At 41.4% G+C, this 15684-nt stretch overlaps 1 protein-coding gene across 5 annotated transcripts in view; it reads right to left on the reverse strand.

The window, feature by feature from the left end:
- Positions 1–15684, reverse strand: part of DENND2B (DENN domain containing 2B) — a 142215-nt gene that overhangs the window by 68698 nt on the left and 57833 nt on the right. For all 5 annotated transcript variants that reach the window (XM_069091174.1, XM_069091175.1, XM_069091173.1 and 2 more), the window contains exon 2: positions 3469–3573. In XM_069091174.1, coding sequence (XP_068947275.1) covers positions 3469–3548 — 80 coding nt within the window. In that variant the 5' untranslated portion in view covers positions 3549–3573. The remainder of the gene's footprint in view (positions 1–3468; positions 3574–15684) is intronic.

Raw genomic sequence — 15684 nt, forward strand, 5'->3', positions numbered from 1 at the left:
GGAGGGAGGGAGGGAGGGAGGGAGAAAGAAAGTGAAAATCCAAAGCAGCAGCAATGGAGAGATGGATTATCTGCACCAAGCAGGAGCTGGAACAAAAGAACAGTTAGGGACAGAACCATGAGCAAGAAGAGGAAACAGACCTTGTCCATCACTATGACTGAATTGTGTGAATTGTATAAGTCTAGGAGTACCAGCATTGACTCTTGAGTGCCTCTTGTTCTTAACCCCAGGGTAGAAGAACTAGGAATCTGGTGGACTATTCAGGCCCCTGGAGGAAATAAGGTTCAGTGGAGGGGCTGGATGCCTGATGCTCTAGTAAGCACAAGTGCTTTCCTGTTGGACTGGGGAGGGTAACCAAAGCAGTAGTGTAAATCTGGATAAATGGGTTGACCTCTGAGGAAGGGCTAGGAGAGTTGTTCTGAATGTTTATACAGGTGCAAGGGAGAGTCCTTGACATTTTTGTTGGGTTTTATAAAGCCTCTTTTATATTCCATGTATTGTTGTTAGCCCTAGTGCTTGCATGGCATTTGAGAGCCCTTTACCTTTTCTGTAAAGAGTTATACACATTCTAGTGTTTCCAGGTTAAATCTTGAATAGACACATGAACCAAAGAGATGACTAGCAAGGAACCTGCAAGATTGAAGCTGGTTTTCAAAAGCCACGAAGTTTTAGGTTCTGGGTCACAGGTTTTATAACTCTTTCCTAACACTCAGAAAAAGGGATGATGGGCACCATAGTTAGACCGGGGAATTAAGAAGACCTAGATTCAAGTCTTGCCTTTGACAGATATTAGGCAAATCATCTAACCTCTCAAGGGACCCAGGCAACTCTAAGACTAGAAGTTGTATAATAGGTACTTACCTGCTTAGGTAGAGGGAAATTCTGGGAGTTCCCAAACCAATGAAATTATGGACCAGAAACAACAGGAAACAACTGATTATCAATGTGGGAGTCATTTCTGAATCAGCTGTCTTTGGGCAGCTTTAGAGCAGAGGTCAAGGTGAACATCCAACTGTGGACAGTTACACCAGCTCTAACCTGACCTATTCAGACAAGGTACCAAGAGCGGAAAATGGGAAACAGAGAAAGGAATGACATTAATATGTCCTATAGGACTCTTACTCACGTAAAAGTCACTAACAAAGCATGAAGACCACCTCAGCCAGGAGGTGGACAGAGGAAGACTGAAAGCAAAACTGCCTTATACAACAGTGAAAAGCAGCAAATGGGGAAAGTGAGTTTGCAGAAAGCTTGACATGAGACCCAATCAAATGAGATTATCCAAAGCACTTAAGGATGAAAGTGGATCAGGACACAAGACAAAAAATTCTAAGTATTTCCTAGAATTTCTATGATAACTGTTTTTTTTAGCAATGACAATAGAGACACAACATTTGGACGTTTAATAGTTTAGTTCCTAATGTGCTACATGACGAAGTAGAAATGGCATTAACGGAAAGGAAAATTGAACCTGTCTGGTTCTCTGCAGAGGCAGAGCGAGAATAAGGTGGAAATTGCAAAGAGGCAAATTTAGGTTGATGTATGAACGACTTCCTGACGAGGACCGCTGTTCCAGAGTGGAATGGGTTGCCTCTGGAGGTAACAGCTTTCCCTTCCCTGGAAGTCTTCCAACAAAGGCTGGATCGATGATCTCTCAGGTATGCTGGGCTTTGGATTTTTTTCTGAGGTATAGGCTACTGGGGGTATTTGGACTACTGAAGCCTGAAGTCTCTTTCCAGCTCAGAAATTCTGTAATCCGATAATTCTGTTTCTATAATGAACTAAACAAGAGTAAAATGGTGGGCTGGATTAAAGTGGAGAAAATGCAGCACTTTTAGTAGCCCTAATCTGCTCCAATGTGGTGGTTTGTTTTTTTTTAACACAAATATTCTTCTAGTCCTACTAAATGGTTATAAATCAAGGAAGGAAGAAAGGAAAGGAAACAAACATTTAGGAAGCACCTACTATGTGCTAAGCACTTTACAAACATCATCTTATCTGATCGTTTATACCTCTCTAATGCATTTACTGTGGACAACTAGGTGGCACAGCAGATAAAGTGCTGGACCTGGAGCCAGGAAGACCTGAGTTCAAATCTGGCCTCAGACCCTGACTAGCTGTATGACCCTGGGCAAGTCACTTCACCCTGTTTGCCTCAATTTCCTCATCTGTAAAATGAGCTGGAGAAGGAAAGGGCAAGCCTCTCTAGTGTCTCTGCCAAGAAAACCCCAAATGGGACCACAAAGAGTCAGACATGACAACAAACAAGAAGCATTTACTGCGTGTGCCCTTTTGTATAACAGTTCTGCCAGATGGATGCTCTGTGTGGCCTTATAGCCACTTTCTATTTCCTCTAGTGCCTAACACAGTGTTCTGCACACACTGGCCAAATCAATACACTGTGATAAATTTGCTGAATTGATTCTCCAGGGCTTTGCCCACAGCAGACATAGAATTAGAATAACCACGTTTCTGTGGCTCTTTAGCATTTGTAAATGAAGACACCAAGAGGCTGTGACAGGGGCAAGGTCACACAGCTAGTCAGGAAGTTCAGACCCTAATCCAGCTCTCCTGACTCCACAAGAAGTCTCCTTTCCACCATGCCATACAACAATGAATTCCCCAATTCATTCACCATAAAGAAAATCCCTAGTGAGCTCTAAGGAGACTGTCCAGGAGATGACCAGGACACAAGAACCTCCATCAGTCCAGTGTCAGGCTCCAGGGAGAATGAGATCCTAGCTCCAGAAACTTGCGTGCTCCCAACCCGGTGCCAGGACCCCTTGCCAGCTACTTACAGAAAAATATAAGAACCAGGCAAAGTAGGCTGGATTTTCCACTGAAGGAAATTCCCCAAGCTGCTTCTTTGAAGCCCCAAGCTGAGACATGAGCCCTGCGGTGAATGACACAGCTAGCTGCTGGTTCCCACTCCCAGGAGAACATCTTCAAGTGGTTACAGGGGGCCTACAGGATGGTCAGCTCCATGGAGGCAGAAATGGTCTCATCTAAATTTGCATTTCACCCAGTGCTAGTGTTTGCTGAATGAATGAACTGTGACACCTGGCTCAGTCACATCTCCCCCAGGCTTCCATTATCTTATGAAAAAGTAAAGCAGAGAGTTGCTGTTTACTGGCCCCCAACTCTCTGGGGGAGGAGAAGGGCTCTTGTCTGGCCCGCTTGGATGCTAGTCTTGCTTGGAGATGAAAGGTCCCTGAAAATCACCTCAGGGCAGGAGATGGCATGCACCCACAGGAGAGCCCAGGCCAATTGCACCCATCCCTCCTGTCTCTGTTCACAGGCATACCTGATAAGGCTGCCCACTACTCTACTTGCCTTGGGCTCCAGGCCAACTATCCTCAGGCTTCTAGAGCTGAGTCCAGCTGCCTCTCAATCCCAAGGGTCCCCGTGGCTAGTTTGTACAATGCTAGCTCTGAGGCTGGGTCCTGGAGACGGCAGCCCCCCACTCACCGGCCCAGGGTCTCCCGAGGGGCCTTAGTGCCTCCAGCTCCGTGGGTGATGCTGGCATTCTTGTTGGCAGTCATGGTCATTTCGGCTCTCCGTGAAACCAAGTCCCTGAAAAGGAGAAAAGGCACGTGAGACACAGAATTCCCCAAGAAATCCTACTTTCTCCTTCCCAGAAGGCCTGGAAAACTAACTCCAAGTGTGACCAGGTCACCTAAGGTCCTCACGGCTCCAGGGCTAAGGGAGGAGGTGAGATTAACTTCTCTCTTCTAGCGTCTCCAGAGGTACCCACGGGTTAATTATCACTCATTAACAACCACCTCCACTCCATGCCAAAGACTAATAAGAAAGATAAAGGGGCGGCTAGGTGCCACAGTGAATAGAGCACCAGCCCTGGAGTCAGGAGGACCTAAGTTCAAACCTGGCCTCAGACACTTAACACTTACTAGCCGTGTGACGTTGGGCAAGTCATTTAACCCCAATTGCCCTGGCTTCCCCTTCCAAAAAGCTAAAAAAATAAAATAATAGTAACTAATATTTATATAGAATTTACTAATGCCAAGTACTATGCTAAGTGCTTTACACTTATTATCTCACTTGGTGCTCTTATCATGCCCATTTTACAGAAGAGGACCCTGAGGCATAAAAAGGTTAAGTGACTTGCCCAGGGTCACAAAGCTAAGAAGTGTCTGGGGCTGGATTTGAATTTAGGTCTTCCTGACTCCAGGTTTGGTGTTCTATCCACTGCTCCATCTGGGAGGTAGGTGCTATCATTATTCCCATTTTACAGATGAGGAAACTAAGGCAAAGGTGAAGTGACTTGCCCAGGGTCACACAGCTGCCAGATTTAATAACAGCTAACAATAACTAATATTTATCTGCACTCACTATATGCCAGGCACTTTACAAATATCTCATTTGATGCTCACAACAACCCTGGGAGGTAGGTGCTATTATCATTTCCATTTTATAGATGAGGAAACTGAGGCAAACAAAAGTTAAGTGACTTGTCCAGAGTCACACAGCTACTAAGTATCTGAGACTGGATTGGAAATGAGGTCTTCCTGACTCTAGACCTGGAACTCTGTCTACTATGTCTCCTGGCTGAAAAGAAATCGGCAAAATAAGGAAAACATCTTGGAAGATATGGAGAAGTGTATGTTATGTGTGAGAGAGACAGACAGGCCAACACTGTGTGTGTGTGTGTGTGTGTGTGTGTGTGTATGAAACATAAAAGACATTATCCATATAGAAACCACAGTCAAAAATTAACACTAACGTCCCACAGCAAGGAATGATGATGAGTACCGAGCTGACATTATTAAAACTGTCTTTATGCTTCCATTATGAAGGCTCTTTCTTCATGTCACATCACCATGGGTAAGGACTCCTATCTTTACTGTTGGTATCAGCTATGAAATGCACTACCCTCTACCCATCCATCAAGGTTCAAAGGCTGGGTGCCCTCTCAGATTGCTTCCTCTGTCCTCACACCCAATCAGTGCTAAGCCCTATCATTTCCACTTCTAGGATATCGCTCCAATGTTTCCCCTTTGGCTCATTCATTTACACAGCTCCGTCCTTCATTCAGACCCTCACTGCCCCTTCCCTGTAATATTCTGATAACCTTTAATTTGCCCTGAGCCTCTGTCTCCAGTCTCATCCAATCTGTTTATAGACAAACCTACCCAAGTAACCTTCCTAAATGCCAGCTCTCATCATGTCGTCCCCTTGCTCACTTCAAAGACTTTCAATGGCTCATTACCTATTAAAGTCTAAATTCTTTTAATTGGCCCTTAAGGCCCTCTATGACTTGGCCCAAGCTAACCTTTGTGGTTACATCTCCAACTATTCTCCCTCTTATGAACCCAACTTGTTGGACAAATTGGACTAATTTGCTATTACTCAAAGACCCCTCATTCCCTATGTCCCAAATCTTCACTCATTGTGTTTCCTCTCCCTGGAATGTCTTTTCCCCCTACTCCATCGTCCACTGCCCATCCCTGGCCAGACACCACTTGTCCAGTTCCTCTGTTTCTCTTTTGATCTCCTTTAATGTTCAAATGCTCTCTCTTCCAAGAAAATTCTTCCCCATTCCCAGCAGAAAGCAATAGTTCTGTCCTCTAAACTAGTGGTGTCAAACTTCCACTATACTGTATGTAAGGATCCCTGTAGACAACATATTGATTTAGAAAACCACATATTAACATTATCCATGTAGCACACATAAACTATATGAAACTGCCTACCATTTTCAGAAGAGAGGCGGGGAGGGAGAAAAATTTAGAACTCAAAATCTTGTAAAAATGAATGCTAAAAAGTTTTCTTAATAAGCATTTGGGGAAAAAATAAAATACTATTTAAATTTTAAAAACATCTATGCTCTACTGTATTTTTATTCTTTTTGTTAAATACTTCTCAACTGCATTTTAATCTTATTTGGGGTGTTACATGCCTCTGTAAACCCCCCAACATTCTTAGATTCTAGCTGGTGTTACAGGTGCTAGGGAACATGTCTTACCTTCTCTATTAGACAGTAAACTCCAGAGGGATGTGTCCAAGTGCCCTGTATCTCCCATAGGACTTAGCACATGCCTTGCTTGTCTTACTCAATAATTATATGATGAACAAATGATATGAAATTAATAGTAAATATCAATGAATTTCCACAAATATGTTTATGTAAGGTCACTAAGAGCCTTAATCATTCATCTATTTACCTTAAAACAAATAATTTCTCTTGATTTCAGATGCATAAACAGAATTCTAATTCATGATGGTGTCCACTACTCTTCCAAAGGGGACATGAAATCCATGAGATCCCAAGCCAAGGTCCCTTGACTCAGTACAACCCAGCTCCCTAAATAAACACCTCCACATTGCCCACCTGGAGAGTTCATTTCCTAGGAAGTGAGTTCTGGGACTCAGGCCCTTGGGAATGGCACTTCCTCCCCCTTCCCCAAGGGAGTCTCTACATCCTCCCCCAGCTTCTGGTCACTGATATTCCCCAAACTTCAGAGGAAGCTGGCTGGAACACATTTCTATCCAGTTTTACGTGTAAGAAACAAAATCAATGCAGAGAAGATAACAAGAAAAACTTTCAAGCAGAGGGGGGAAATATTTGCAGCAAATATCCCTGACCAGAGTCTGCTTTCTGCATATCATACACACCAATTCCCTATATACGGCCAAGAGCGACTACTCCCCAGTAGGTTAAGTGGCCCAAGAACAGGAATGAAGAGTTCTTCAAAAGAGCGATCAACGACAATTTGAAATAGTGCTAAGAAGAAGGGCAGATGAAAACAACTTTGAGAATCCATCTCCGACCCTGCAAACCAGCAGAGATGACCAAAAAGCAACAGTCAGTGCTGAAGGGACATGGGAAGACAGGCATACTAATACTGTGAAATAGTCCAAATGTTCTGGAAAACCATTTGTGAAACTATTCATACCCTCTGACCCTGAGAGTGAATTCTAGGGCATATACCCCAAAGAAGGTCAAAAACAAAAAAAAGTCTAGCATGCAAGGAAATATCTCGCAGCAGTCCTTTTAGTAGCAGCAAAGCATAGGAAACGTTCTTTCTTGTGGAGAGAGCAAGAATTAGGAGATGAATAAACGTGTACTCTATAGATGTAATAAAATATAGTTACATTGTCTCTTAAAAAGCAAGGAATAAGAGGGATTCAGAGAAAAATAGGAACTAATGGTGAAAATTAAAACAAGCAGGATCAGAATAATAACATATGCGACAAATACAACAATGGATGGAAATCGGTGTATTGGCTAAAGACCTGAACATAGGAGTCAGGAAGACCTGAATTCAAATGCAGCCTCAGACGCTTATTGACTGTGTGAACCTGGGCTGCCTCAGTTTCCTCATCTGTAAAATGGGCACAATAATAGCCCCTACCTCCCAGAGTCGTTGTGAGAATGAGCTGTCTCTAAAGAGCTTTGCAAACCTTAAGACTCTATGTTAGCTATGACTATTGAAAAGATTGCTAATAGAAAGCCAAACAGTTCATTGGAAAATCAGTTATAGTCCAGAGAGCATTTCATGGGACTAAGAGGGCAGAGTGTCACCCTATTGCTAAATGTAATCACTCTATCCGTAGTTTCTGTTCCTCCCCCCAACCCCCGCCTTGGTACAAGAGATGTAATAAAATAAAGTTTAATGCCCAGAGTGAGGGGTAGGTTGAAATACATCCAGGAATCACTGTGACGGAAATGCAAAAACAACAATAAAACATGAAGCTGCAGCCCTTCCAGGAGTGTCCAATTTGGGCATCAGGGCAGGAAGTGAGGTGATTTGAAGGTTCCTTGAATATGTGGTGACTGTAAGGAAGTTGGCATGATGTGTCCTGCCAACGCCTGCCAGCTGGCGAGGAGGGAGTACCCAGGAGGTACCCCTCATGTTCACATGACTTCAGTCAAGTCTGGCAGGGCAGGTGTTCTTAAACAGGGGCAAACTCGTTTAGCAGTTTTGATGACTGCTTTTAGTATTTTTGACAACTGCTTTTCAAAACAATTTCTTCCATCTGCTCAATCTCTTGATCATAGGAAAGGCAGCGTGACCTCTGTTTATTTAAAAGAACTCTGTTTTTAAAAAGCAACAAAATTGAAAACCTTCACAAAAGGATTCATCAGGCATTGTCACAACCCCCTGAAAGTTTCTGTGGAGGAGATACCATGGGCCCAAGAATCAAGGGACCACCTCCTGAGGTGGTATCCTGAAAAACAGAGTATTTTATTTTGTGCATTTAAAAACAATATGCTAACAAAATTTGTCTGGAAGAACAAAAGGTCAAGAATATCACGGGAATTAATGAAAAAAAATGCAAAGGAAGGTGACCTAGAAATATCAGCTCTCAAACTGTATTATAAAGTGACAATCATCAAAACTATCTGCTACTTGCTAAGAAACAGAGTGATGGATCAGTGGGATAAATTAGGTACACAGCACACAGTAGTAAATAGTCAAAATAATCTAGTGTTTGATCAACCCAAAGACCCGTACTTCTGGGATAACTCACTATTTGACAAAAACTTCTGGGAAAACTGGAAAGCAGTATGGAAGAAACTAGATTTAGACCAATATCTTACACCATATAGAAAGATAAAGTTAAAATGGGTACAAATATAGATATAGATATAAAATTTAGATTTAGATATAAAAGTTGATACCATAAGCAAATCAAGAGATTAAGGAATACCTTATTTGTCAGATCTAGGAGAAGGGAAAATTTTTTTTTACCAAACAAAAGATAGAGAGCAGTAAGAGATGTAAAATGGATAATTTTTATTGTTTTACTTTATACCTATCAGATTGGCTAGCATAAGAGAAAAGGAAAATGGTAAATGTCGGAGAAAATGTGGGAAAATTGGGACAATAATGTACTGTTGGTGGAGTTGTGAGCGGATCCAACCATTCTGGAGAGCAATTTGGAACTATGCCCAAAGGGCTATAAAACTGTGCATACCCTTTGATCCAATAATACCACTACTAGGTTTATATCCCAAAAAGATCATTAAAAAGTGAAAATGACCTTCATATATGAAAATATTTATAATAACTCTTTTTGTGGGACAAAGAATTGGAAACTGAGGGAGTATAATGAAATACTATTGTGATATAAGAAATGATGAGTGGGCAGACTTCAGAAAAACCTGGAAAGACTAACATGAACTGATGTTAAGTGAACTGAACAGAACCAAGAGAATATAGTACACAGTAACAGCAACATTGCACAATAATCAACTTATGAATGACTTAGCTATTCTCAGCAATACAATGATCTAATTCCAAAGGACTCAGGATGGAAAATGCTATCCACATCCAGACAAAGAACTGATAGAGTTTGAATGCAGATTGAAGCAGACTATTTTCACTTTATTTTTTGCGTATTTTTTTGCTTTTGGTCTGTTTCTTCTTTCACAACATGACTAATATGGAAATGTTTTACATGATTGAACATATACAACCAATATCAAATTGCTTAATGTTTTAGGGAAGGGAGGGGAGGGAAGGGAGAAAATTTCAGAACTCAAATTTTTTTTAAATGAACATTAAAAATTGTCTTTACATGGAATTAGAAAAAATAGAATACTATTTTTAAGAAGTTATTAACAGAATGTGATGAAAAACATATTGTTCTTTTTCCCCATGGAATTTCCAACCAAAGAAAGTGTGGACTCACCATTCTGAAGGCCTTTTGTGAAGCTTTGCATGAGAGCTTGGGGGGGGGGGGGGAATGGGGAGAGAAAACAGCAGTGGCTTTGGTATGGTATCCAGGAGGTCCAAGGAGTAGTTGGTGCAGATAGAAACCCAGAGAAAGGAGCCGACAGTAGGAACACTTAGAGGAAAACACACACACAAACACACACACACACACACACACACACACACACACACACAGTGCAGTCTCTTCTTTATGTAATTGGCAAATGACAAATCAATGGTAAGTGACCAAAAACCCCAAACCCCTTTTTCCCCTCATTTGCAGATAACACAAAGTTCAAGAACTAATATATTCAAAGTCAGAATTGCAATTTAAAAAGATTTTTGAAAGGCTGGAAGAATGGACTGAATCTAGTAAGATTAACTTTAAATCCTATTCTTGGGTTCACAATAATCACAATAATCAACCACACAGGCATAAAATGGGGGGAAGGTGGACTATGGATAGCAGTAATTCAAGCAAAAAGGACTGAGGAGCACAGGGGTGAGGCAGGTGTGGTGCTGGTCAGTGGGACGTAGGCTCAAGACAAAAGTAAAATGGGACATCTAAAAAGGCTTCTGGGAGCAGTGTCCAGAATAAAGAAGATAATCTCCCACTGCAATCTACCTTGATCTGATCCCATCTGTAATAGTACTATGTGCAGGTCCTGCTGTTACATTTTAGGAGGGGCATGAAAGCACATGTAGAAGAGATTCACTGGAATGGTGAGGGGAGGCAAAACTCATCCATGCTATGATAGAGGGAGCAAGAAATGTTTTTTTTAGCCTATAAAGAAAGAACATAACTTTTCAAATATATAAAGCACAATGCTGGAGGAAAAATAGACTTGTTATCACTGCTTTCCTTTTCTAGATATTTACAAACCATCATTTTTACAACAGGTTCTAGAATTTTCCCAGAAATCCAAGTGAAATTCAGGGGGTCTATGTTTAGTAGTTCCCTATAGAAATACCTCTCCAGACACCATGCCCCTAGTCTCTGGAGGAGTTGATTTACTCAGCTTTGGAGCTACCACCCTAAGGTTAAGCTCTTTTGGTTGGTGAATGAATATAAGCTAACTTTACCTAACCAGTCCTATATTCTAGTCCATGCTTCACCTCCTATCCCAGCCAGCCAGCCATCCTGGCCATCTTGACACCTGCCCTGATATCAAAGGTCAACAAAGACATTGCCCATTCTCCACTGGGTCCCTTCAAGCCAGAGGGAACCCACTTCCCTAATGTATCAAATTCATCATCCTCTTCCTGGACACTACTCCCATATATATGTGGCACATCTCTCTAATGCAATGTAATTTCTTTAAAGGCATGGACTGTCATCCCCATCTATTTTCATCCCTAAAATTTGGTCCTATACCATCCTCCCATCTCTTTGCCTTTGACCTAACGGGTCCCCATTCCTAGATTACCCTACTTAGCCCAGTTGGAGTGGCTCACTTCCTTCAAAACTTATTTCTATCACTATCCTCTCTAAGAAGCCTTTCTGGTCCTCTCAGGTACTAGTGACTTCCCAACCAAGTCAACAAGCTTTTATTATTCATTCATTATGTGCGAGTCACTATGCTAACCCCTCAGCATACCAAGAAACGCAAAAGGCAGTCAGTCTCTTCTCTCAAGGAGCTCACAGACCAAGGGGGGAGACAATATAGAAACAAACACACACAACTACATACAAAACAAGATGTATACAGGATAGAATAAACTGACCTCAGAGAGAAGCTGGGAAAGGCTTTTTGAGAAGGTGAGATTTTAGCAAGACTTAAAGTAGGGGAAGCCAAGAGACAGAAATGAGGAAGAGGACATTCCTGGAGACAGTCAATGAAAGTGCAGGGAATCAAAAGATGGGCAGCTATCAGACTTTCTCTCCATCATGAGTTGCATTATTTTAATCACTCTGAAGAATAGCCCTATTTTTCCTGTGACTCTTCTCTTTTCCCTAAATATAGTTGGGTTTTGTTAATCCTTTCCATTATTCTCTTTTTTTTTTTTTTTATAAGCAATCGGGGTTAAGTAACTTGCTCAAAGTTACATGGCCAGTTATTTCTGGGTGTGGTGCTGAGTATCTGAGCCCGGATTTGGTCCAGGTCATCCCGACACTGGAGCCAGTGCTTACTTGCTGAGCCACCTGGCCTCCCCTTTTTCCATTATTCTTAGCTTTCCTCACCAATCTCAACTTATTCTCAACCATAGCCCTCCCAACCATGCCACAATTCATTCTCTGTATCTCTTTGCTTTCATCTTCAGTACATTTTTTAAAAATTCCAATATGTTTAATATGATTGCACATGTATAGCCTATTTCAGATTGTATGCAGTCTTGGGGTGGTTGGAGGGGAAAGAGGGAGAAAAAAATTATAATTCAAAATCCTATAAAAGTGAATATTGAAAACTTTACATGTAATTGGAAAAAATAAAATGCTATTAAGTGGGGGAAAGTTTAAAAAAAAAACAAAAAGCAAAAAAAAATTCTAAGTTAGTTGGTGAGTGATTGGGCATCCATATCAATCTCTTTAGACAACTCCCCTTTCCCTCCTCATCAGAAATGCTTCCTCCATAATTGCATTCTTGGAAGCATCCCATCATTCCATCAGGGCTGACTTCCCTTGCAGAATTTCAATCCAAAGGATCCTAGTTATCCTTCCACTGAACCTTCTGAAATATGCTTTTCAAAAAGCCACAGTTTTTCCTCTCTTCTATCACAAGTTTTAAAATGGAGCAATCTGCTTAACAGATAAGCAAAAACCCTCGCTGAAACAATGATACAATGGATGCAAAATCCTGTGCTGGTGGTCATCTATCTTTCTGCCACTGAGGAGAGAACAAGGGAGAAGATCTGAAGGTGTGTGTCATTGTGTGTTCTTTGCATTTAAAAAAGTGACCGTGTACATTCTTCTTCCTCTTGGTTCTCTATTAGCTTGGGTCTGTATCAGTTCACACAAATCTTCCCATATTTCTCTGAATTCTTCACATCCATAATTTCTCACTGCACAATAATACAACAATATCCATCATATTCATCTAGGTCTTTTAATCATTCTCTAACTAATGAGCAACCATTTTTTTTCTTGGCTACCACAAAGAGTATTGCTATGAATATTTTGATGGGACCTTTTATTTCTGTCTTCAGCTTTTCTGGAGTATATGTGCAATAGTGGAATGTATCAATGATCCAAAGAGCCCAGTTAATTCAGTCACTTTTCTTGCATAATTCCAATCCAATCTCCAGAATGTCTGAACCACTTCTCTCCTCTACTCAAAATATATCAAGGTACTTGTCTTTTTCCCACTTCTTCTCAACCCCTCCAACAATGACCATTTCCAGGAAGCATTTTCAAGAATCTGTTTCTCTCCATTCCTTGTATCTTTCAAAGTTAACTTCATTGGGGCAGCTAGGTGGCGCAGTGAATAGAGCACCAGCCCTGGAGTCAGTAGGACCTGGGTTCAGATCTGACCTCAGACACGTAAAAAAAAAAAAAAAAACAACCAAATTAGCCGTGTGACTTTGGGCAAGTCACTTAACCCCAATTGCCTTCCAAAAAGCAAAAATAATAATAATAAAAAAAGTTAACTTTTTCTTCAATCCTTTTCTACCCTCCTCTCTGAATACAATAACAGCTATTTGAAATACCTCTTTCTATACTTATGGTGGCTTTCTTTTCTAGTTCCTTTGACTTCTAGGTTGTTTTCCTGGGAATCTAAATCTGAGGGGCCCTCCAATCACATTGACCTCTGGTGCTGGTGGGGCCAGGCATGATAGGGTAGGCACAGAGGTGGAGAGGGAGAAGAATGCTCAGAAAGTGGACAGTGCTTTTCTAGGCTCCAGGAAGGATGCAGTCCCAACCACAGAGACAGCTGAAACAAACTCAGAAGATCCATTTTCTTCTCACTGAACCCTTGTTATTCCCTCCCACCCATTCCCAGATGCCTCCTTTCCCAACCTTATCCTCAAAACAAAACTTTAAGTTAAAGCTTTTGGCCTAAGTTTTAAGTTTTTAGCTCTTTCTCCTACCAGATGGTCTGTCTCCACTTCAGTAAAAACAGATTTTGTAGAAGCCTCAAGTTGTATTTAAATACTTCCCATAAGCATAAAGTGGGGTAAGGGTTACTTGGGTAGTTCTAATCCAAAGGAACCCTTCCAGAGCTTCAAAGACCCAACATAAATAACTGCATGCCAGCCTGAGAAATCTACCCCCATGGTCCTCATTCAGGCTCAGGTTTTTTTTTTTCTGTCTGTCTCCTTCTTTGTCTCTGTCTCTTTCTATCTCCATTTGTCTCTCTGCTCCCCTCTTTTTCTTTCTCTTTCTGTTTCTATGTCTCTTTTTCTGTCTCTACTTCTGTCTGTGTCTCTTCTTCAACCCCCCTCCCCCTCCCCCACCACTTCTCATCCCCCAGAGACTCTTAACTTAAAAGAGAGAAAGCAAGAGACCCAACCACTTGAGAAGTTCCTCCATTCTAGGGGCTTATAGCACATTCCATGAATATGACCATGATTCTTCCCAGTCAGTTACCAATACAATGACACAGGAACTCCCTTCTTTACCAACCTTATAGGTCTGATTAATTTTTCACTCATCGAGAAGTCTACATATAATAATAACTCAGTCTCCACACTGCAGCTAAACTTTGTGACAATGCCCAGAAGGCAAAAATGCTTCCTTTAGTAAAGACAGGAAAGAGATTCCCAAAGATGAGTGACTTGATCAATGGGAGAGAGAAAGTCAGGAACAGAATACAACCACCTAGATCTTTCTTGTCATTGTCAATTAAAATATCAATTGAGCAGTAGTTATGGTAACAACTCACAACCATATTGTGCATAGATAAGACACCATGGGTAAGGCTTAGGAGCAGCCAGGCCTATCTCTTGGTAAGAGCTGAAAGAAACTACTAATTCAACACTTTGAACAAATAGCACATCTACTGAACACTGAATATTGGTCTAGACAATGGAGAGATACAAAGCTTAGAAAAGACAAGTTATTATTTGATATCCTTCCTGATACCGGCTCTCTAATGTGATGTCTCCCTTAGTACTTGTAACTCAATATGTACAAAAATGAGCTTATTGACTCCCTCCTAAATCTACACTTGCTTCTGGACTGCACTATTTCTATTAGCAGTATTAACACCCAGTCTCCCATGATCAAACCCCTCTGGTTCCCTTTGCCTCTTCCTTCTCATATCCAAGTCCTAACAATTCTACACCCCCTCCTCATTTCCATCCCTTATTCTATATTCTCACTGACACCACCCTATATACAGGCCCCCTCATTGACCATCACCTAGAAAACCACAAAAGTCTCTAAACAGGTTTTCCCAAAGCCTTTCTTAGATCCAATCCATCATTTACACCACTGTCAGAATGAATACCTTTATGCATTTATCTTGTCATGTTATTCCTCTATTCAAAACCCTTCTGTGGCTCCCTATTGTTTACTGAATAAAGAGCATAGTCCTTCAACAGGCCCCCTCAGTACAGTACCTTTCTTGGTAATAGAATAATCATCATGATAATACCTTGGTAATGGCTTGTACTATTTACCTCTATGCAGTTCCAGCAATGTAGAGCCACAGAATCTGAATTAACTTAAATAAACCTCGGGGGACCTGAGTCTAAGATCCCCCCAAAGTGTTCACCCATCCTCTTCTCAAAGACTGCCAAGGAAATGGAATATTCTCTATGTGCTAGGGAGCCCACTCTATGTGGGAGAAGTTTCTTCCTTATATCAAGTCTAAATCAGCCTCTCTGAAACTCTCAATTACTGTTCCTAGTTCTTCCTTCTGGGGTCACAATGAACCAACTGAATCCTTCCTTCTGCCATATGCTAACACTTCAAGTCATCAAAGAAAGCTATGGCATTACCCTCTAAGCTAAACATCTCCTTCACATGATTGGTCCTTCAAATGGTCCTCCACATGGCATATTGGGTAGGATCTACAGGAACTATGACCACCCCTGTTTTTAACCCTGGGGCTGCCCTAATGCA

The sequence above is a fragment of the Petaurus breviceps genome, unplaced genomic scaffold, assembly GCF_028583685.1.
Source record: "Petaurus breviceps papuanus isolate PSGF00001 unplaced genomic scaffold, PetGlider_PUasm1.0 188, whole genome shotgun sequence".
NCBI classification, from domain to species: Eukaryota; Metazoa; Chordata; class Mammalia; order Diprotodontia; family Petauridae; genus Petaurus; species Petaurus breviceps.